The sequence below is a fragment of the Falco punctatus genome, assembly GCF_963210335.1.
Source record: "Falco punctatus genome assembly, chromosome: 19".
Classification (NCBI taxonomy): domain Eukaryota; kingdom Metazoa; phylum Chordata; class Aves; order Falconiformes; family Falconidae; genus Falco; species Falco punctatus.
This window is the reverse complement of record NC_137599.1, coordinates 128897-151459: the sequence shown is the minus strand read 5'-3', so window position 1 is coordinate 151459 and position 22563 is coordinate 128897. Positions and strand designations below refer to the sequence as shown.

The window sequence follows — 22563 nt, the reverse complement described above, 5'->3', positions numbered from 1 at the left end:
GGGGGTTTTTTTTGAGGTAACCTTGTTTTGGGTTGGTTAGTTGAGGGAAAATCCTCTTTTTTTCTGAGGACCCCCCTTTTTTTTTTAGCAAAAGACATTTTTTCTAGGAAAACCCCTTTGTTTTCTGTAGTAAGTACTTTTCCTGAAGAAAAGACCCTCCCTTTTTCTGAGGTAAATTTTGCTTTTTAGGTAACCCCCATTTTGAGGGGTTGTTTCTGAGGAAAAATCCTGTTTTCTGAGGAATCCCCTTTTTTAGCAAAAAAAAATCTTTTTTTGAAAGCCCATTTTCTGTAGTAAATACCCCTTTTCTTGAGGAAAAGACCCTCCCTTTTACTGAGGTCAAATTTTTTTTTGTGATAACCTCCTGTTTTGGGTTGGTTGGTTGAGGCAAAATCCTTTTTTTTTGAAAAACTCCCCCCCCCCTTTTTTTTTTTCAGCAAAAAACTTTATTTTTTTGAGGAAAACGCCTTTGTTTTCTGCGGTAACTTCCCCTTTTCCAAGGAAAAGACCCTCCCTTTTTCTGAGGTAAACTTTTTTTGAGGTAACCCTCATTTTGAGGGGGTGTTGCTGAGGAAAAATCCTGTTGTCTGAGGAAACCTGTTTTTTAGCAAAAAAAAAGTGTTTTTTGAGGAAAACCCTTTCATTTTCTGGGGTAAATACCCCTTTTCCCCAGAAGACCCTCCCTTTTTCTGAGGTAAACTTTTTTTTTTGAGGTGATGCCCAGTTTGAGGGGTTGGTTCTGAGGAAAACTGCCATTTTTCTGAGGCTGCCCTCTTTCCTTTGAGAGGAGAAACTTTTCTGAGGAAAAACTCTGCTTTTGTGTTAAGGGAACAATATCTTTTTGGAGGAAAAGCACTATTTTTTGTGTGCGGTTGGAGCCCCCCTAGAACCCGCCGACACAGGCCATCTCATCCGCCAGCTCCTCCTCAGCCGGCGGCCGCAGCGGCTCCTCGTCGCTGTAGATGGCGGTGCTGGCGGGCGGTGGGGCGGGCCGGCGGCGGGTCAGCAGGTCGGCGGCCGCGCTCTCCATCTCGTCCATCGTCATGTCACAGGCGTCTGCGATCTCCCGCTTGGCCACAGCCACAAACTTGGGGTCGCGGGCGAACAGCCCCAGCCCCTCGGAGATGAGCACCTGCGGGGCGGGCAGGGGAAGGCGCTGGTACCGGGTGGGACCCCCCCCACTGCCCCAATCCCCAACCCCCCCACCCCGCCCAGCACACTCACGGCTTCCACCAGGCTGTCAGCTGAGCCACGGGCCAGCGCTTCCCGTGGGCCGCAGGGCCGCAGGCGGAGGGGGCCAGGGGGACCACGGTCCCCCACGAACCAGCGGGGAGAGCGGCGGCAGGCTACCCCCAGCCCCCTGCCCCGGCGGCGGGCTGCCCTCCACCAGGATGAGGGGTGCGTAGAGGACGTGCCCGCGGGTGGGCGCCGTGGCCCAGGCCTGCGAGGAGCCCCCCAGGCGCCACGTTTCGGAGCTGCCGTAACCCTGGTGGGGACAGGAGGTTGTGAGAGGGGTTTGCGACATGCGCGACCATACCCCCCGCCCCACGGTGCGTGGTACCTGTGGCCGTGCCGGGCCGGGGGGGGCCCGAGGGGTTGTAGGTGCCTGGGATGGGCTCGTCGTCGCAGCTGCCCTGGCGCCGCAGGCACTGGATGGTGAAGGAGGGCTTGCGGCCGGCAGGCGTTGGGGGCAGCAGGCGGCGCCGCTTGAGCTGCTGCCCCTCGAGGGTCCCGTTGTGGAGGGCGAAGTGCCGGGCGGGTAGCGGCAGCGACCCTCCCCGTGGCACCTGTCCAGCCCAGCGCGGGGGCTGGGGAGCGGGCAGGGTCCCTGGTGACCTGGGAGGGGGGACAGATGGCATAAGGACACCCGATGGGTGCCCACCATGTGCCCCCCCCAGTTGTGGGGTGACCGCTGGTGTGGGAGGGGATGGGGGTGTGGTCGTACCTGTCCCCCACCCACCGGCGGCGGGGGGCCGAGCCCTCCAGGTCCTCCTCATGGCTGCCGTCCCCCGCTGGCTCCTCACCACTCTCAGCAGGTGCTGCCTCATCCTCGCCCCCCTCCTCCTCGCGCCGCCTGCGTGCAAGCACATGAGGACCCCTGCCACAGCACCCCGCCACAACTCTGCGGGGAACCCCAGTGTCTGGGTGCCCCCAGCCCCACCCCAGCCGTACCTGCCACCTGGGTGGTGGGGGGTGGTGTGGGGAAGGGGCACGGGGTCCTCCCCGTTGGTGGGGGCCAGGCCGGGGGCCGGGGGGGGCTCCCCCAGGCTGGGGGGGCTGGGGGCGGAGCCGTACAGCGTCTCAGGGGCCTGCAAAAAAGGGGTTGGGCTTGTGATGGGTGTGGCCTGTGGGCGTGGCCCGATATCAGGGGCGGGGCTTACAGCATAAGTCAGCTGCTCCTGCTCCTCCTGGGTGCTGGTGGGTCCTACATCCCCCTCCAGGTCACAGCTCAGCGCCCGCCGCATCTCGGGTCCCAGCGCCTGCAGCGTCTGCAGCCCGGCCTGCAGCGGGATGGGGGATGTCACAGCAGGGACCCCCCCTCCCCCCACCCCACCCCCCAGGGCGGGGGCCCACCTGCAGCGCACACTCGTTGCTGGGGCCAGCGCTGGGGCCCAGCATCCCCCGCTCCTTCCGCCGCCGGAACTTGCGGAAATAGTCCTGGATCAGGAATGTGGCGTAGAACTTGCCCACGGTGACCTCCTCCTCTGCAGGGTGGGGGACACACAGCGGGGTCAGGGGTGCACCGTGGGAGGAGGGGGCACCTCGGGGGGGACACACTCACCCTCAGGTGGGGGGATGACCTCATCCAGCAGCTTGGGCTTCGTCCTCTTCCAGATCTTCTTGATCACAGCGCGCAGCTCCTTGTTGGCCACATCCAGGTTCCCTGAGGGGGGGAGGTAGGGATGGAGGCAGGGAAGGCGGGGCTGCCCCGCCCTGACTGCCACACCCCGCTACCCTGTGGGGGTCCCAAAGGGTTTGCGTGTCGTCCCCCCATCCCAGCTCCCAACCTTCTGTCTTGATCTTGAGTGAGGTGCGGACCAGGGCGAAGAGGGTGGCGTTGAAGGTCACGGTGCCGTCTGAGTTCAGGGGCATGTTCATGGCCACCAGGCGCTGGCATGACAGGAATGGGGGGGGGGGGGAGGGGATGTGTGCGTGAATCGAGGCATCGGGGGTGCCTTCCCCCCCACCCCCAGACCCCAGCTGACCTTGCAGGCGACGCGGTGGGGGCAGAGCTTCCCAAAGCCCAGCGGGGGCTGGATCCGGCGCAGCAGCGTCACCACGTCGAGGTGCTTGATGCGGCCCCTGTGGCGCAGGAGGGTGTTGGAGGGTGTCACTGGGGGGGGGGAGAGGGGGTGCACGCCTGGGTGCCTCTGGCTGGGGGGGTGGGGGGGGGGGGGGTGGCAGGTGACAGACCTGGCGGCAGGGTCGTACTCAGACCAGACGCGCTTGAACTCGTCCAGGTGGTGGGGGCCCAGGATGGACCAGTCGCGCGTCAGGTAGTCGAAGTTGTCCATGATGACGGCCACAAAGAGGTTGATGATCTGGGGCAGGGGGAGCGGCAGTGTTGGAGGGGAGGGTGGGTTGCTGCGGCAGCGCTGTGGGGCAGCGGTGCCGTGGGGCTCACCAGGAAGGCGCAGAGCATGAAGAAGCTGATGAAGTAGGCGATGGCGAAGTTGCTGCCGCAGGTGAACTCCTCCCCCGGCTCCGTGTCTGACTCGGGGTCGCAGCGCTTGCCCGGCAGGCTGGCCAGCATGATCTCCTGCCAGGCCTCCCCCGTGGCGCACCTGCACCCCACAGCGCCCTACAGGGCCTCTCCGCACCCTATAGGCCCCTCGGGACTCTATAGGGCCCCCACGCACCCCCTGACCCACATGTGCTCGCCTGCTAGGCCTATAGGCACCCTATAGCGTGACGCTGCAGGACATGGCCCGCAGGAGAGTCCTATAGGAACCCTACAGAGATGCTGCAGGGAGGCCAGGGACACTATAGGGAGCCTATAGTGATTCTGTAGGTACCGCACAGCGACCCAAGGGCCCCTAACAAATGGCGGCTCCCAAATGCCACAGGGAGCACGTGCGGACCCCACCCGGGTCCTATAGGAATCCCAGAGCCCCGCCCCCCTCCCCCCCACCATAGGGACCTCCCCAGCCCCACCTGAAGAGCAGCAGCACGGCCTGTGGGAAGGTCTGGAAGTTGTTGTTGCGGTTGATCTGGGTCCCGTCCTGCAGTGCCACCTTCCCGAAGGTCTGGGGTGGGGGTGGGGATGGGGGGGGAGGGTGGGGGGACACGGTGAGGCTGTCGGTGTGTGGGACCACCCCCCCCTTCGCCCTGCGCCCCCTCACCTGCATGCCAATGACAGCGTAGATGAAGAAGATCATGGCGATAAGGAGGGCGACGTAGGGCAGGGCCTGTGTGGGGCAGAGCAGGGGCATGAGAGGATGTCACACCCCCGCCCCCCAGTGTCCCCACCGTGTCCCACCTGGAAGGACTTGACGAAAGTCCAGAGCAGGGTGCGGATGCCCTCGCCCTTGGAGAGCAGCTTCACCAAACGCATCACCCGGAAGAGGCGGAAGAAGGTGATGGAGATGCGGGAGCTGTCCTCTGAACTCTGCCGGGGGTGGGGGGGGCACAGGACGATGCTGAGGGGGGCCCCAAAACTCCTGTGCACCCCCACCCCAACCCCCCCAGACCCCCCCATACCTCGCCAACGTGACCCCCATTCTGTCGCACACAGCGTGATGATGGAGATGGGACAGACAGATGGACATGAGGACCACAGACATGGAGCAGCCGGGGGGACCCCAAAACCTCCCAGGTCCTGGGGACCCCTGGGGAAAAAAAGGGCGGGGGGGGGGGGCAGGGCGTGCATGACTCACGTTGACCTCTGTGACAGCGATATCCACCACGCTGCCCACCACAATGAGGGCATCAAAGGTGTTCCAGGCATCGCAGAAGTAGTGCTGCATACGGGGTGGGGGTGAGGACCCGCCCCCTCCTTGTGTGACCCCCTCCCCCCCCCTCCCAACACATGCCTACCCGTGGTTTGAAGGCGATGATCTTCAGCACCATCTCGACAGTGAAGAGCCCCGTGAACACCATATTGAGCAGGTCCATCACGTAGTTGAAGGGCTTGGATTGCTCATAGTGCTTTGCAGGGGCAGATGGGGGGGGGCTGTAACCACCCACTCCCCCCACCACAACCCCTCGGGGACCCCAAATGTCCCCTAGCCCCGTCCTCACCACCACGGTCCCTCGTCCCACCCCCAACCTGGACGGCCAGGGCGATAGTGTTGAGAAGGATGAGGACGAACATGATGTACTCGAAGGCGGTGGAGTTGACCATGGCCCAGACGCGGTACTGGGTGCGGTTCTTGGGGATGTAGCGTCGCAGCGGCTGCGCCTTCAGGGCGTACTCCACGCACTGCCGCTGCGGGCGAGGGTGACACCGCTGGCTGCCATGGGGCGCACCACCGGCAGCTGGGGGGTGGGTGACAGGGTGACACTGCAGCGTCCCCGGGCACCTGGTTCTTGTCCAGCTCGCAGTTGCGGTACTCGCTCTCCCCCTGCGCCCGGAAGGTGATGATGACGAAGCCGACAAAGATGTTCATCATGAAGAAGGCGATGACGATGATGTAGACGATGAAGAAGATGGAGATCTCCACCCGGTAGTTGTAGATGGGACCCTGGTCCTCGGCGTTGGCATCGATGGCCTTGTACAGCAACCTGGGGGGATGGGACAGGGACGATGTGGTGGGGGTGAGGGACCCCCCACTGCGGGGGGCATCGCATCCCCTCACTGCCCGGGACTCACGCGGGCCAGCCCTCGAAGGTGGAGACGGTGAAGAGCGCCATCATCCCCGCCAGCACGTTGTCAAAGTTGAAGTCGCTGTTGTGCCACAGGCGCTCGCGCACCGAGGGGTGGGAGACGTCCCCGTCCTTGTACACCAGGAAGGTGCCCCTGCACGTGGGGGGGGGACAGCTGGGACACCGCGTCTGGGGGGGACAGGGACTCCGCACGGGTAGGGACAGAGGTACAGCCCCTCTCACACACAGTACACTCACAACATGCACTCAAATCACACCCTACAACTGCACACCACCTACATGTAAGCTAAACTCGCACTGGGCCCACACTCACACTCACACTGCACTCTCAGTCTCAGGGTACACCCTCACAGCCTACACTCACTCTACACTCAGCCTGCACTCATAGTTGAGCCTACACTCACCCAGTGCCCACACTTGCACTTTTTCTCCACTCACAACCTCCAGTCGTACTCGGCTCACGCTGCACCTACAGCCCACCCTCACTCCCCAGTCCCACCCTGCGCTCACCGCCCACCCACACTCACACTCGCTCTTGAGGACCACCAGGACAGGTTGGGGGTGTGGGGGAGCCACTGGGGGGGCAGGACTCACTTGCACTCTCCCGGCGTATGCTTGGCCTCGTCGGTGCAGCTGTAGAACTTACCCTGAGGAAACTGGGGGTCAGGGGGACTCTGGCCCCTGGGGGTGTCTGGGGCGACCCCGGCCCCTGAGGTGGGGTTTTGGGGATCCCCCAGGCCCTGCCCCCCCTCACCTTGAAGAGCTGCACCCCGATGCAGGCGAACATGAACTGCAGCAGCGTGGTGACGATCATGATGTTGCCGATGGTGCGGATGGCCACGAAGACGCACTGTACCACATGCTGGGGACAGGGACAGACGGACATTAGGGACGCCGGGACACACAGGGGACACAGGGACAACAGGGATGCTGGGGACACTGGGACACCTGGACCACCCTTGTATCAGGGACAAGAGGGACACCCGTGCTCCCCGTCAGCACCCCAGTGACACCCACACTACAGGTAGGGGCCCCCAGTGCTCCCAGTCCCACCAGTACAGCCTGCAGGACACCACAGGTACTTCCGGGTGCCCCTTGCCCCCTCCCAGTGCTCCCAGTGTGGCACCTTGAGGCCCTTGGCGCGGTTGATGGCTCGCAGGGGCCGCAGGACGCGCAGGACCCGCAGGATCTTCACCACCGAAATGGCGCTGGAGCTGCCGCGGGTGGCAGGGGACACCAGTGCTCCCAGTGCCCCCAGCAGCTTTCCCAGTGCCTCCAGTGGCACTCCCAGTGCTTCCCAGCACCCCCAGTGCCTCCCAGTGCCCCTGCCCGGCTCACTGGATGCCGAAGGAGATGAGGGAGACGCTGACCACCAGCAGGTCGAGGAGGTTGAACCAGTTGCGGCAGAAGGAGCCTTTGTGCAGGAAGGCGCCAAAGGCCGTCATCTGGGGGAGACCGTCAGCCCCTCAGCAGGGACCCCCCAAAACCAGGGAACCCCCCCCAAACCTGGGGACCCCCCCCAAACCCCTGGGGGACCCCGGCGTACCTTAAGCAGGATCTCCACGGTGAAGATGGAGGTGAAGGCGTAGTCAAAGTAGCCCAAGATCTGGGGGGGCAGCGTGGGAAACACAGTAACCCCGACACCCCGCAGGGCCCCCTCCCCCCCTAGGGCCCCCCGCCCCCCCCCAGGCCCCCCCCAACTCCTCCCAGTGCCCCACCGGGCAAGCAGCTCCCCAGCCCGTGATGGGGTGAGTGAGCCCTTCCCCATTCTCCCAGTTTCCCCCAGTAGCCCACGTGGTTGCGGGGCGAGTGGGCGCGGACGGGGTCCTCGGCAGCCAGCGAGACGCTGCTCAGGATGATGAAGACGAGGATGAGGTTGGTGAAGATGTGGTGGTGGATGAGGGCGTGGCACCGCACCCGCAGCCTGCACCGAGCACGCATTAGCACCAGTGCTCCCAGTTAGTTACTCCCAGTGCTTTCCCCCCCTGTTCCCAGTTTACTGGGTGGCCCTTCCCCAGTGCTGCCAGCCCCCCCGCCCCAACCCAGTTAGTCCCAGTTCCCTCCAGTTTCCCCTCAGGCATCCCCAGTCCCCATCATAGGTCACACAGTGACACCAGAGCCAGTATCCCAGTGCTCCCAGCTCCCCCAGCTTGTATTTCCAGTCCCAAACCCACTGTATCTGTTGTGTCCCCAGTCCCAGTCCCAGTGCTCCCCATAATCCCAGTCCCGCCATGTCCCTTGTGCTCCATGCCCCAGTTCTCCCAGTCCTCCCAGTTTCTCCCCGTCCCAGCCTCCCCGTGTTTCATGTCCTCAGCTCAAGTACTCCCAGTCCCAATGCTCCCAGTCCATTCTCCCAGTCCCAGTGCTCCCTGTACTCCCAGTCCCACCATGTCCCTTGTGCCCCAGTGCTCTCAGTGCCCCCAGCCTTCCAGCCCCAGTGCATCCAGTACCCCCAGTTTCTCCCCCCTCCCAGCCTCCCAGTGTTCCATGTCCCCAGCCCCAGTATTCCCAGTGCTCCCAGTGCCCCCTCTTACGGATTGGTGCTGCTCAGCAGGAAGAAGGCGCTGCCCTCGGGGATCGGCACCACCTTGGGTTTGGGGGGTTCCTCCAGGGTCTCCAGCCGGGCCCCCCCCAGACTGTCCTGCTCCTCCGCAGCCTCCTCGTCACCTGCAAGGGACCGTTGCGGCGGGCGCTGTCACCCCCCACTGCCACCCGTGGGCCCTGGCGGCCTGGCAGTGACGCTCACCTTCATCGCTGCCCTCTTCCTCCTCCTCTTCCTCCTGCTGCTGCTCCCCCTCAATCTGGGAGGGGAAAAGGGGGGGGGGGGGCGCTGAGTGCGTAAGGGCCGTGCACGCGCTGCGGGGGGGCGCCCTGCTCACACTCACCTTCACACTCACGTCCTGGCTCCCTGCGCCACTCTCCGCCTCCCCAGGCTTGTCCCTGGCGGGGGGGGACAACACGGGGGCTCAGCCGCAGGGCCCAGGCGTCTGGGTGCCCCCCGCTGCGGCCCCACTCACTTTTTATCGCCTCCCGAGTTGATGTTGTCGCCGTCGGCCAAGTTGTCCACCGCGATGGCCAAGAAGACGTTGAGGAGGATGTCTGCGAGGAGCAAAGGGTTAACCAGTGCTCCCAGTTAGCCCCCCCCAGTGCCCCTCTTGCTGGGTTTGTGCCTGCTCTCAGTCGGTCCCCCCGCCACTCTCAGTGTCTCGTTCCCAACTGTGGTGGCTCCCATACCAGCTCCCCAGTTACCCCGTGCTTTGTTCCCAGTCCCTCCCAGTTACCCGCTCCCAGTATCCTCCCCCCAGTTACCCGCTCCCAGTATCCTCCCCCCAGTTACCCGCTCCCAGTATCCTCCCCCCAGTTACCCGCTCCCAGTATCCTCCCCCCAGTTACCCGCTCCCAGTATCCCCAGTATGCCCACGCACAGTTCCCGCAGATGAAGAGGATGACGAAGTAGACGCAGACAAGCATTCCGGGGAAGACGGGGCCACCGTACGCCATGATCCCGTCGTACATCACCGCATTCCAGTCCTCTCCAGTCAGGATCTGGGGGTCCCCACACAGCGGGGTCACCTCAAAACCTCAGCGGCCCCCCTCTCACGTCACCAGTACACCCCCCAGTGCTCCCAGTATGCTGCCACCTCCCAGTCCTCTGTCAAGGCATGGCATCACCTCAGAGTGAGGGTGAGGGAGCGTATTTTGGGACACCCCATGGGTTTTGGGGTGCCCCATTCAATTTGCCCCCCCCCCCCAGGTTCCAGGGACCCTGTGGATTCTGAGGTCCCCCATGGGTTTTGGGGTCTCCTACAGATTTCCAAGTCCCCCATGGATTTTGGGGTCTCCCACAGGTCTCAGGGTCCCCCCCTCCCCCGGGGTTTCGGGGTACCTGGAAGACGGTAAGCAGAGCCTGAGGGAAGGTGTCGAAGGTGCTGCGCTTGGTCTGGGTCTCATCGAAGCTGAAGCGACCCCCGAAGAGCTGCATGCCCAGCAGGGCGAAGATGATGATGAAGAGGAAGAGCAGGAGCAGGAGGGAAGCAATGGACTTCATGGAGTTCAACAAGGAGCCCACCAAGTTGCTCAGTGATGCCCAGTGCCTACAGGACGCTGGGGTTACTGGAAGAACTGGGACTGCGACTGGTAGAATGGCCAGAGTGGGCTGGTGCCACACATCCCCGCGCCCTGGCACCGTCCCCTCACCTGGTGACTTTAAAGACGCGGAGGAGGCGGACGCAGCGCAGGACGGAGATGCCCAGGGGCTCCATGGCCCCTCGTTCCACCAGCGCCGTCTCCAGCACCCCGCCGCACACCACGAAGCAGTCGAAGCGGTTGAAGAAGCTGGCGAAGTAACAGGCGGGGCCCAGGGCGTACAGCTTTAGCACCATCTCAGCGGCGAACAACGACAGCAGCGCCTTGTTGGCATAAGCTTTTTTTTTTTTTTCAAGGATAAAGAAGAGGTTTTTGAGGACACCCTCCTCCCCCCCGAAAAAAATAATCTGGGGGTGCTGGGGGCGGTTGTACCTTGCGTTTCGGTGAGCCACTGGGGCTGCCCGTGGTGCTCGGAGGCGATGGTGAGGGTGTTGAGGAACACCAGGAGCAAGACGGTCCAGTAGAAGGAGACAGATTTCACCGCCCCACGGCACCGCCGGCGCCACAGGCGGTTCAGGCGGCGCAGGCGGCGCCTGAGGGGGGGGTGCGTTTGGGGGTACGGGGGGAATGGGAAAGACAGGCGGTGGTATTTTGGGGTTATGGAGACACCCTGTCATGGGGGAGGTGTTGTAGGGGGGCCCCACTGTGTGACCCCCCTTTTTTTCCACCACCCCCACTAAATTTTTCCTTCACTCACCAAAATTTTGTCTTTGTAATTTTGCCCCTGGGGAGGAAAAAGCACAGAGTCACCCCAAAATTTAGGGGGATCCTGAGAGGAAGCTGTGGTCATCGCGGGGGGGGGAGGTGGGGTACCTGGTAGGGGTCATTAGGGGTTCTGGGGTCAGTTTTGGGGTCCTGGGGGGCACTTAGGAGCTTCCTGCAGCTACAGGGAGGGGCTTCCCAGGTGGCGTTCAGGCGCGGTGGGGCTCAGTTTTGGGATCCAGGGGGGCACCGCGGCGATGAATGATATTTGGGGGGGAAGGAGGGTCGTGGGGGGCGACGGCGGAGTCCCAGACCCCAGGGCCTGTTTTGGCACTCACAAGCAGCGGTCACAGGCAGTCGGCTGCGCATCCTCCTCACCCGCCGTCTCAGTGTTGACTGACGTTGTCTCGCTGCCGGGAAGGCTGGCTGGGGACACAGGGGCAGGGCAGGGGCTGTCAAAGGGAACCCCGATATCGGGGGGTGGGGGCGTCGCTGGCACCCGAATGCCGTGGGGAGCCGGTGGGGGGTTGTTACCGTGGGTGTCAGTGGAGTGACTGGCGTGCCGCAACCACTTCAGCCGGGGTTTCCGCTTCCCCATCAGGTCCTCGGCGGTCAGGCCTGCCGGTTGCAGGGGGGCACACGGAGGTCTTGGGGTGCTGAGGATTGGAGGGCGCCCTCCCGCTGTGACACACCCCACCCCCTAGAAGCCACTTACGGTGCTTCTCGTGTTCCCCTTCCTCCTCGTCACCCTCCAGGTCCTCAGCCTGGGTGATCCAGTCCATGTAGCCCCGGAGATCTTCCTCCATCTGCTGCTTCTCCCTCAGCTTCTGGAAGTCTCCGCGGGCCTTGGCCTTCTCACGCTCCTTGGAGAACTCCCTTGAAGAGGGAAGGCACAGAGGTGACCCGCCCCCCACGCACACGCTAACAGCACGCTAATTACACACTAACAACGCCCTCACCCGCTCAGCACCCCCAGCACCAAGTTGAGGACGAAGAAGGAGCCGAAGATGACGAGGCTGACAAAGTAAATCCAGGGTAGCTCGTGCCCCATCGCGTCCTGCATCTGTAAGAGGGGGGGGGGAATGTGGTGGTAGGGTGGGATTTGGGGTGACAGTGATGGGATTTGGGAGTAAGAGGGTGATTTGGGGTGACGGGGGACCCCAAACCCACCCCTCAGAGGTGTGTGGGGTGATGCAGGTGACGCTTGGGCACTGGCAGAGGTTTGGGGGGTCCGTCCTGGCAGCGAGAAGGTTCAGGGAGGATTCTGGGGGGCTGAGGGAGGTGTTAAGGATTTTTGGGGGGGGTGGTGGTGAAAATCCTGGGGGGCTCACCCAGTAGAGGACGTCGGTCCAGCCCTCCATGGTGATGCACTGGAAGACGGTGAGCATGGCAAAGAAGAAGTTGTCGAAGTTGGTGATGCCGCCGTTGGGACCCTCCCAGCGGCCCCGACACTCGGTGTTGTTCTGCAGGCAGGCGCGGCCATGCCCCGAAAAAGCACAAGGGGAGGGGTCATCCTCCGATTCTAAATCTGGGGGAGGGGAAATGGGGGGGGGGGGGGTTAGCACCCCTAAAATAGGGTTGGGGGTCCCCCTGGGGCATTACGGTGGAGTGTGGGGTATGAGTGCACAGAGAGACGGAGCAAGGAGAGCTGGGAGCACCCCTCTGTGTGGGGGCAAAATCAGGGCGCGGGGGGCTGGGGGTGTGTCTCATATAGAGTGAGGGGAGGGCTTGGGTTGTGCGGGGAAGGTCAAGGGCTCTAAGGGGCATCTCGGGGTGCTGAGGGGGCCCATGTGCCCTCGCTGGGGTGTCACTGGGTGGGTAGGGGTCCACAAATGCCCTTCACTGAGGGACCCAGACACTGTGGGGGTCCCTGGGAGCGGGGCACGGCGTGGTGACACCCACCCCCTCCCCCATGCCATTACCAGATCCGATGAAGAAACAGGTCTTGTGCATGCGGCCGATGAAGAGCTCGAGGCCGATGATGGCATAGATGATGATGACGAAGAGGACGAGCAGGGCGATGTGCAGGAGCGGCACCATGGCTTTCATGATGGAGTTGAGGACGATGTGAAGACCTGGAGGGAAAAACAGTGGGGGGTGGGCTGGCAGGAGGTGTGGAGGCCCCCAAAAAACTGTGCCACGCCTGATTTTCCCCCCCAAACCAATCTCACTTGGAACACCAGAGACAAGGCGGAGGGGCCGGAGGACGCGGAAGGCACGCAGGGCTTTGACATCGAAGCCCCCTGGTTTCCCGCTCATGTGGTGAGCTTCACCGGGTTTGTGTGACGCCTGCTCCAGGATGACACTGAAGAGCCTGAGGGAGATTTTTGGGGTGGGACACACACACACGCATTTGCACCCCCTCTCTTCACTTGTGTCCACCCCCCCGGGGACGATTCCTCACCCCACAATGACGATGACGAAGTCAAGGAGGTTCCAGCCATTGCGGATGTAGGCGCTGGGGTGCAGGACCAGCCCGTAGGCGATGATCTTCAGGAAGGTCTCGACCGTGAAGATGATGAGGAAGACGTACTCCACCTGCTCCTGGAAGCAGGGAGAGGGGGGACCCCAGCATTTGGGGTTGCCCCCGTCGTATAACCCCCCCACCAGGGGCTCTGTGGGGTGGCTCGGCACCCCCTTCTCCCAGGGGACAAAGGTCACCCACCCTGGTGTCCCACCTCCCCTCCCCATGTTGCCTTCTCCTCGGGAAAAAGGGACAGTGGCATTTAGGATCCCTCCATCCTGCTTCCCAGCATCCCCTTCTCCAGGGACCCAGGTGTCTGGGGCAGCTAAGCTGGGATTAGCGCCTACCCCGGCGCCGGGTAAGCTGCTTAAGGCAACGGCACACGCGTGTGCGAGGGGAACACGTGTGGCACGTGCCTCAGGGAACCCAGATATCCAGGAAGCTCTCTGCCCCACCACAGACATCCCCCCTCTGCCCAAAGTGTCTGGGACCCCACTGTCCTTCCCCCAGCCCCCCCACATCCCCACCAAGGGCAGACCCCCACATTCCTGATTCCTTCCGGCACCCAAAGCGGCTTCATTAAGCATTATCCCTAAACGAGGTAAACCAGCACCTGACTGGGACCAGTTAAGGATACTGGATGTGGAGGGGGGGGGGGGGGGGGGGGGGGGTGACCTCCCTTTTTTTGGGGGCGTAGGGGGGCCTCACCAGGTTGTGGTTTGAAGCATTGGAGTCGTCCTCGGGGAAGGGGATGTAGACACCCAGGGCCACGCAGTTGGCAAAGATAGTGGCGAGGATGAGGATGTCGAAGGGCCTGTGATTAAAGCGAAGGGGGGTGGGGAGCAGGTAGGGGGGCTGCTCCCCAGCTTCCCCCCCCCACCGAGCCGGTCCCCACTGCTGCATCCCCCCGTGGGCCCCAAAACTTATTATTTTCCCCCCCAAAAAAAACCCAGCTCACTTCCACTCGACGATGCTGATTGCCGCACGGCGGATGGGGTTGTTGAGGCGGAGGCAGAAGAGGGCACGAGGGGAGCGATGGACCCCCCCGGAACCCTGACCCTTGTGTTTGGGGTGGGGGGGGCGTCGCTGACGGTGACCTGGGGGGGTCCCTCCGCCTGCTGGACCCCCATTGCCTTCGACTATCGGCCACCCCAGGGGCTGTGCCATGGCTTCAGTGAAGGACGACACCTCCTTGGGGGGTCCTGGGGGTGGGAGGACAGTCAAGGGAGAGACAAGGACTCCCCAAACCTTCCCAGATCCCCCCCAAAGCCTTCCAACCACGGGACTCCCTGGCCACACAGGGACCACCCCTGAATGCCCACGTCCCACAGACCAGGGACCCCCCCATCTCATTGGGAACCCCCCACTTTTTCCCAAGGATCCCCATATCCTCTCTGAGACCCCCGCAAGACTCACCCTCTCCATTCTCCTCTGACTCTGACATGGTGAGGGCTGTCCGGGCTGGATGTTGCTGGAATCCAGGGGTACCTGTTGGGGGTCAGGGGGGTAATTTTAGGGGTATCCGGTAGGGTTCAGGTAACCTGAGGGTCTGGAAGAGCGTGTTTGGATAGTCCGAGGGACTTTCAAGGGGATTTGGGGCATCTGTTGGGGTTTGGGAACATTTAAAGGATATATAAGGGGTATGTAAGGGGTGGGGGGGTATTTGGGGAGGGTGGGGTGTATTTGGGGGAGGTTCAGGGGTGTTTAGGAGGGTCTGTGGGTGCTGGGGTAGCTCCTGGGCCCTCCCCACGGCTTGTCCTGCGATCCCCGGCTCATCACTGCTGGGAGATTAAGGGCTTAGCAATGAGGGTGTGTGAGAGATGGGGAGGGCGGTGCTGCCCATGCACCGGGGCACAAGAGCGTGTGAGGGGAGCAGGGGCACAAGCATGACAGGGATGGGGAGGGGGCTCACATGTGCGGACTGGGGGACAGGGATGTGGCACATGCACGTGTGAGGGGTGCGCTGTCACCACTTCACACCTCAGCTGCCCCTCACACCCCGCAGGTGCCATTTCCCCCCTTTCCTGCCCCTCACGGATGCCATTTCCCCTCACAGGTGCCATTTCCCCCCTCACCTGCCTCTCACATGATTTAAAGAATCAATTTCCAATATTCGAGTGAGTGGAGGTTATCTTAATTCGGCAGCAGTGGGTGCATGGGGGGATCGCTCCACCAAAGTCATGCACACCCAAAGTGATGAACTATCTCATATTCATACAATAAAACAATGAATATTCAATTAACGCCTGTACATACTCACCACCTAAACCCACCTACTCTCCCTTCGTATGTTAATTAGCTTATCAGTCCTTCGCGCTTGCGCAAATTCTTCCAAGAATTGTGGGCAGGGGTCTCCAGGACACGGGCAGTGGTCTTTGGGAGGAAGGCTGTAGGTCTTCCTCATGGTGTACTTTTCACCCTTTGCCTGGAATGTGATGGTCTTGCAAGCTGGCAGTGTTCTTATCGGTCCGAGCTAATTTATGTCCTTGTTGACCATCTATGTCTTATTCTTGTTTCTTTCAGTCACTGCCTCTAGATAACTTATAAACAGGCCCCTTGTTAGAGAAAGTTAAGAGAGAGAGAAACAGACCCCTTCTTTCGTTAGTTATTTCATTAATTATCTTTTTAAAACTATATGGTTACATGACCTAATTACTATATCTACATTCTTTGAGTAAATATATTTACACTTAACTTACTGTCCCTATTCCATACAATTTCTTCATATCATTAGAACCAGGTGTCTTTTCAAAAACAACAGAAATCCAAAGCCTCGGTAGTTAGTACATTCTTTATGTCACCAATTCAAGAATTCAGTGCATCCTCAAAGTCAGTAATGAGGGTCTCTGAATGTTTATCAGCTCTTGGACAAACGAAGGCGCGTGCACTTTGTTCTTTAAATAAATTGTACATAGTTCATTATTCAGTTTCCCCTCACGGGCACCGTTTCCCCTCACAGGCACCGTTTCGCCCCTCACGGGCGCCGTTTCCCCTCACAGGCACCGTTTCCCCCTCACCTGCCCCCCACGGGCGCCGTTTCCCCTCATAGGCACCGTTTTCCCCCTCACCTGCTCCTCACTGGCGCCGTTTCCCCTTCACAGGCACCGTTTCCCCCCTCACCTGCCCCCCACGGGCGCCGTTTCCCCTCACAGGCACCGTTTCCCCCCTCACCTGCCCCTCAGGGGCGCCGTTTCCCCTCACAGGCACCGTTTTCCCCCTCACCTGCTCCTCACTGGCGCCGTTTCCCCTCACAGGCACCGTTTCCCCCCTCACCTGCCCCTCAGGGGCGCCGTTTCCCCTCACAGGCACCGTTTCCCCCTCACCTGCTCCTCACTGGCGCCGTTTCCCCTCACAGGCACCGTTTCCCCCCTCACCTGCCCCTCAGGGGCGCCGTTTCCCCTCACAGGCACCGTTTTCCCCCTCACCTGCTCCTCACTGGCGCCGTTTCCCCTCACAGGCACCATATCCCCTCACGCCGCCGCTCGCTCGCGCCTCGCGCCCCTCACAGTTTCCCGCCTCAGCCGTGCCTCGCGCCGCCTACACCTCCCGTCGTGCCCCGCGCCGCCGCCTACACCTCCCGTCGTGCCCCGCGCCGGGCAGCCTCGGTTTCGCGGCGGGCCTCTCCTCACGTGACAGGCGGCGGGGGCTGGCGGGGTTGCGGGACGGCTGGGGACCCCCCCAGACCCCCGCCCCGGGATTTGGGGGCCCCTCCGACCCACCCCCCAAACATGGAGGAGGTGGACAAAATCCTGATCCACTCCCTGCGGCAGGCGGGGACGTGAGTGGAGAGGGGCGGGACGTGAGGGGAGTCTGGGGTGGGGAGGGGGGCTGCGGAGGGGGGTGGGGTGGGGTGTGGTTGGGGATTTGGGGGGAGGGGTCTCTGGGATTGGGGGGGGCGGGGATTTGTGGGTTTCTGGGATGGGGGCGCACTGAAGAGTTTTGGGGGGTCTGGGGGAGAACGGATGACCTGGGGGGAAGTTTAGGGGGATCACTAGAGGGGGAACCCTAAGGAGTTTTGGGGGACCTGGGGGGGGGACCTGGTAGATTTGGGGGGGGGCACTGGGGGAGCACCCCCACGATTTGGGGGGAAAGGTCTGTGGAACACCCTAAAAACGGGGGGGGGAAGGTCTGAGGGGCACCCTAAGGATTTTGGGGGGGTGGGAGCGCCTGGAGGGCTGTGTGTGACACCTGGGGGGCGGTCAGGATTTTGGGGGGTCTCCACCCCAGTGCCCCCACCCACCCCACCCCCCCAGGCCGGTGCCCCCCGAGGTGCAGAGTGTGCGGGACCTCTCCCCGGAGCTGGTGGTGGAGGCGGCCGTGCGCTGCCTGCGGGCTGTGCGCCCGGCGTTGGGGGTCCCCCTCAGCCCCCTCCTGCCCCCCGGCATCTCTGCCCGCTTCCGACTCGCTTCCGACCTCGCCGCTGCGTGCCAGGTACTCCCAAAAAAAAACCTCAAGGGACCCCAAAAAAGTCCAGACACCCCAAAAATAAGGATCCCAGCCCACTCCATCACTCTCTCCAAGGAGCTGGGATTTGTGGGTGACATGGGGTGCTAAACCTTGCTACCCCGCTCTAAAAAAAAACCCACCCAATTTTAAAAAAGTGACCCCCAAAATTTTGGGGTGACCCCTGATTCCCCATTCTCACCCTCAGGAGCTGGGATTTGGGGGCGATGTGGGGTACCAGACCTTCCTCTATAGCTCCGAGCACGACACTCGCCGCCTGCTCCTCTTCCTCGTAGAAAAGCTGCCACGGGACGACAGCGAGAGAGGGGCTGAACCCCCTGGTATGGATTTGAGGGAGGGTCCCTGGTATTTTTGGGGATCCCCCCCCCCCCGTGGTTTTTATTGAGGGGGCTGATCCCTTCCCTGTCGTTTTTCTCTAGGGAAATCGGGGGTCTTGCTACGAGCCATTGGAGCCCGCATCCAGGAGCAGCTGGGGACCCCCTGGGTGCCCCCCGTTTGCCGCACACCCCAGCTGCAGCGCCTGCAGGTGAATTTAGCAGGGGGAGACCCCCCCCAAATTGTCGGGGACCCCTGGCGGGAAGAATTACCCCATTAATTAATCGGTTTTAGGGCACTGGTCGCCTTCACCCCTTTGCTACCTGCCCGCTGGTTCTACCCCAAAGTGGGGGACCCCCAGGTAAGACCCCAGGGGGTCAATTGAGGGGGAGGTCCTTGCTTTGGGGGGTGGTCTGCTCACCCCTGCTTGTCCCCACAGAGCTGCAGGAGTATTTTGGGGGTGCTGCCCCCCCTGTGCCAGCGCAGCCCCCCGTTTCCACCAAGACCCCCCCAGCCTTGCTGGAGACCCACACCGCCCAGCTCAGCACCCGCCATGACTGGGAGGCTGAGTGGGGGGGGCCTGGCCTGGCCTCCCGCCTGCCCCCCCAGGTGAGACCCCCCCACCCCTCTTCTTGGGGGGGAGTTGCTGGGCAGGGGTCTCCAGGGGTCCCCAGAACTTGGGGTGTGGGTGGTCCTGTGGGTCCCACTCTTTTCTTGATGTAGGGGGGGGCTCTGTGGGTGTGACCCCCATTCTCTGAGTCCTGGGGGGGTGAGGGGGGGAGGTGTGTGTTATAGGGCTGTTTTGGGGGGGTGGTCTCTGTGGGTCTGATCCCCCCCCCTTTTCTCATTCCAGGAATATCTGGGGCGGAAGCGACTCCGTGCTCGGCTCCGGGCCCTGGAGCCCCTGCGCCAGGTCTGCCCCCCCCCACCTCCAGGGACCCCCCCTGGACCCTGCTTGGCTCCAAGAGGCTTTTGGGGCTGGGGGGGCCGGGGGGGCCCTGCCTAAGGGGTCCCGCTTCACCCGTGCCCAGCACCTGACCCACAAGCAGGTGGGGGGGCAGGGGGGGCTGGGGATGTTTGGGGGGGGCCTGCTGGAGGGCTGGGGGGTGTTTTGGGGGGGCTGCAGAGCTTCTGAAGGGCTGAGGGGTATTTTGGGGGGGCTGCTGGGGGGCTGGAGTATTTTGGGGGGCCTGCTGGAGGGCTGGGGGGTGTTTTGGGGGGCACTGGAGGGCCGAGGGGTATCTTGGGGGGCTGCTGGAGGGCTGGGGGGTATTTTGGGGGGGGCTGCAGAGCTTCTGAAGGGCTGGAGGGTATTTTGGGGGGGTGGCTGGGGGGTGTTTTGGGGGGGCTGCAGAGCTTCTGAAGGGCTGAGGGGTATTTGGGGGGGGCTGCTGGGGGGCTGGGAGTATTTTGGGGGGCCTGCTGGAGGGCTGGGGGTGTTTTTGTGGGGCTGCAGAGCTTCTGAAGGGCTGAGGGGTATTTTGGGGGGGCTGCTGGAGGGCTGGGGCATTTTGGGGGGCCTGCTGGAGGGCTGGGGGTGTTTTTGCGGGGCTGCAGAGCTTCTGAAGGGCTGAGGGGTATTTTGGGGGGGCTGCTGGAGGGCTGGGGGCATTTTGGGGGGCCTGCTGGAGGGCTGGGGGTGTTTTTGCGGGGCTGCAGAGCTTTTGAAGGGCTGAGGGGTATTTTGGGGGGGCTGCTGGGGGGGCTGACCTGCTGCAGGGGTCTCATCCCACAGGACCCCCAGATTGTGCTGCAGCAGATCCAGGTGGCTGCCGAGACCCTGCACCCCTCAAAGAGCTCTGAGGAAGTAAGCGGATGGGCCGGGGGGAGGGGGCGTGTGTTGTTCACTCTGAACCCTACTGATGGCTGCTTGTGCACGCCGAACCCCAGCAACAGCTCTGCTGGGTAGGTGTTCACTCTGGAGCCTACTGATGGCGCCACTTAGAAGGGGTTTCTCGCTCCCCAGGATGCAGGGGCACGCCAGGCCAGCGAGGAGGTGGCCCTGGAGGAGACCCTGGCCCGGCTGGAGACTGAAATCGAGGGCTGCCGCAGGGAGATGCGGGACGCCCAGCTCAGCCTCACCCAGGTGGGTGCCGCAGGGCGGCGGGGGGTGGGGTGGGGTGTTTTGGGGTGCCCTGACAGTGCTGCATCCCCCCCGCAGGTGGAGGCGGAGGTGCAGCAGGGCCGGCTGGCGCTGGGGGGCCGGGAGGATGCCCTCAGGCTGAAGGCGCAGGCGATTGAACTGCTCCCAGACGCCCAGAACAACATGGCCAAGCTCCAGGTGAGGATTTTGGGGTGTCCCCTGGAGGGAGGGGGCTCAGGGGCTGTCGGGGAGGGGGGCTGTGAGTCTGTTTGGGACCACAGCAGGCATGGGGAGGGCGTTTGAGGGCTGTTTTGGGTATACAGCTGCCTTAGTGGCAGAGGAAGGGGAGAAGTTTGGGGTGGGGGGGACATTTTGGGGGTGCCCTGACCCTGCTTCCCAGCTGGTGGTGGAGGCGAGCAGCCGCCGCATCGTCAGCCTGGTGGGGCAGTGGGAGCGGCACCGGGGACCCCTCCTTGACGAGTACCGGCATCTCCGAGCCCTGCATGACTCTGCTCAGGTAAAGTGGAGGGACCCTAGGGTCTGCCCCCCCACTTTTTGGGGGTCCCTAGGTCTCTCCCTGGTAGCTTCTGCAGGTCCCTGGGGCCTCTGGGAGTCCCTTCCCAGTGGGTTTGGGGTGCCCAGGTCCCCCCCAAGTGGGTTTGGGAGTCCCTGGGGTCCCTTAGCAGTAGTTTGGGGGTCCCCTGGTCTCTCCCCAGTAGGTTCTGGGGGTCCCTGGGAGCTCTGGGATCCTCTTCCCAATGACTCTGGGGTGCCCAGATCCCCCCAAAGTGGGGTTTTGGGGTCCCTGAGGGCTCTGTAGTCCCTTCCCCAGGGCTTTGGAACTTTGGGGTCCCTTGCCGATGGTTTTGGGGTACTGGGAGTCCGTTCTCGGGGGTTTTGGGGTCTCGGGGGTAACCCCCGGTGGGTTTGGGGGGTCCCTGACACCCCCTCCTTTTTTTTTTACCCCTCCTACCCCAGCTGGAGTCGTCGCGGCGGCTGTCGGAGATCCGAGCCCTGCATGAGCGCAGCCGCTTGGCCGCCGCCGAAGCCCGGCGCAAGGAAGAGCTGTACAAGCAACTGGTGAGCACCCATGGGTGGGGAGGGTGATTTGGGGGGGGATGTCTCGGGGCGGGGGTGCCCTCGCTTTCACGCACCCTCCCCGTGACCACCAGCGCTCCCCGGATGCAGGTGGCGGAGCTGGAGGCGCTGCCCCGGGACATCTCGCGTGCCGTCTACACCCAGCGCATCCTGGAGATCGTGGGCAACATCCGCAAGCAGAAGGAGGAGATCAGCAAGGTCGGGGGTGGGGAGGAGATTGGGGGGGCTCTGGGGGTATTGGGGGGGGATGGAATTTTTTTTGGGGGCCCCTAATCCTTGGTGGGGGGCGGGTAGGGACTTTTGGGGTCCCTAGGGCAGCCTGGAGGAGTTCGGGGGTGGGGGGTATCTTCGGGGTATTAGGTCCCATTTGAAGTCGGGGGGGGGGGGGGAGGGGTTTTGGGGTGTCCCTGCCCCCCGCCAGACCTGAGATCCCTGTGGATCTCTCCCCAGATCCTGGTGGACACACGGGCGCTGCAGAAGGAGATCAACTCCTTGGTGGGGAAGCTGGAGAGGACCTTCAGCGTCACCGATGAGCTGCTTTTTAAGGTGGGGGGGGGGGTCAGGGTGGGATTTTGGGGGGGTCCTGGGGCTAGGTGCTCAGGGGGACCCTCTATGGGATGACCCCAAAGGGAGGTGGGCATTGGGAGCCCCCCAAATTGTCCCGTGTCTGTCCCCCCAGGATGCCAAGCGGGACGAGGTGGTGAGGAAAGCCTACAAGTACCTGGCGGCTCTACACGAGGTAACGGGGGGAGGGGGGTCTGAAAATTTTTTTTTGGGGGGGGGGGGCAGGTGGAACTCGGGGGGAGTGGGGTTGGCAACAGAGGGTTTTGGGGTGGTCCCAACCCCCCCCCCCGCCAAATGCTTTTTCTGTCACCCAGAACTGTGCCCAGCTGATCCGGACCATTGAGGACACGGGGACCATCCAGAGGGAGATCCGGGATCTGGAGGAGCAGGTAGGGATGGGGGGTGGGGGGGGTGGGGGCAGCAATTTGGGGTGCCTCTGGGCGACCCCCACATCTACTGGGGAATCAAACCGCTCTTGTCTCCCTGATCTCTTTGTGCCCCTCCCCAATTCTTTGCCATCCCCCCAACCCTTTGCCCCCTCATTCTGTGCCCTCCACCATTTCCCCCCCCCATTTTAACACACACACACCCCCACCCATTACCCCCAGATCGAGGGGGAGATGAGCGCGAAGCCCCCCACCAACCTCGACCGCATCCTCAGTGACTGCCGGGCGCTGCGGGAGGAGAACGCGCTGCTGGTGGCACGAGCCCGCCATGCCTGAACCCCCAAACCTGGGGGGGGGTGGGGTGGGGTCCCCCAAAATCCATCCCCCCCCGGGGGGAGGCTCTGGCCCTCCCTCATGCACACGGGGGGGGCCCCCCCAAAACGCACCCGTGGTGGAGGATGAAGCAGTTCCTTTATGGTGACAATAAAGTCCCGGCACAGCGGTTTTGGGGAGTT

General features: G+C 62.8%; 2 protein-coding genes across 2 annotated transcripts; one reads left to right on the top strand and one right to left on the bottom strand.

The window, feature by feature from the left end:
• Positions 1–13: 13 nt before the first annotated feature.
• On the bottom strand, positions 14–16594 carry CACNA1F (calcium voltage-gated channel subunit alpha1 F). The gene is given in 49 exon segments (XM_080369772.1): positions 14–1132; positions 1225–1330; positions 1332–1486; positions 1562–1588; positions 1590–1836; positions 1946–2074; positions 2173–2309; positions 2382–2501; positions 2575–2705; positions 2783–2884; positions 3009–3111; positions 3207–3303; positions 3415–3542; positions 3626–3785; positions 4156–4247; positions 4344–4409; positions 4481–4609; positions 4702–4722; positions 4878–4961; positions 5038–5148; positions 5270–5428; positions 5523–5724; positions 5813–5959; positions 6421–6473; positions 6581–6688; positions 6953–7040; positions 7165–7271; positions 7373–7432; positions 7621–7750; positions 8361–8493; positions 8573–8627; positions 8712–8766; positions 8844–8925; positions 9252–9372; positions 9713–9920; positions 10024–10249; positions 10345–10505; positions 10670–10696; positions 11013–11100; positions 11209–11292; positions 11390–11550; positions 11634–11737; positions 12006–12202; positions 12597–12749; positions 12846–12988; positions 13079–13218; positions 13847–13952; positions 14097–14340; positions 14555–16594. Coding segments are annotated over 49 exon segments (5964 nt in total). The 5' UTR covers positions 14583–16594; the 3' UTR covers positions 14–883.
• Positions 16595–16744: 150 nt separating this feature from the next.
• Positions 16745–22550, top strand: CCDC22 (CCC complex scaffolding subunit CCDC22). Its single transcript, XM_080369773.1, is given in 18 exon segments — positions 16745–16916; positions 17392–17569; positions 17790–17922; positions 18022–18128; positions 18212–18278; positions 18357–18526; positions 18771–18851; positions 18853–18966; positions 19653–19724; positions 19884–20003; positions 20079–20198; positions 20401–20517; positions 20979–21080; positions 21189–21296; positions 21549–21644; positions 21778–21837; positions 21977–22051; positions 22271–22550. Coding segments are annotated over 18 exon segments (1884 nt in total). The 5' UTR covers positions 16745–16866; the 3' UTR covers positions 22385–22550.
• The last annotated feature ends 13 nt before the right edge of the window (positions 22551–22563 follow it).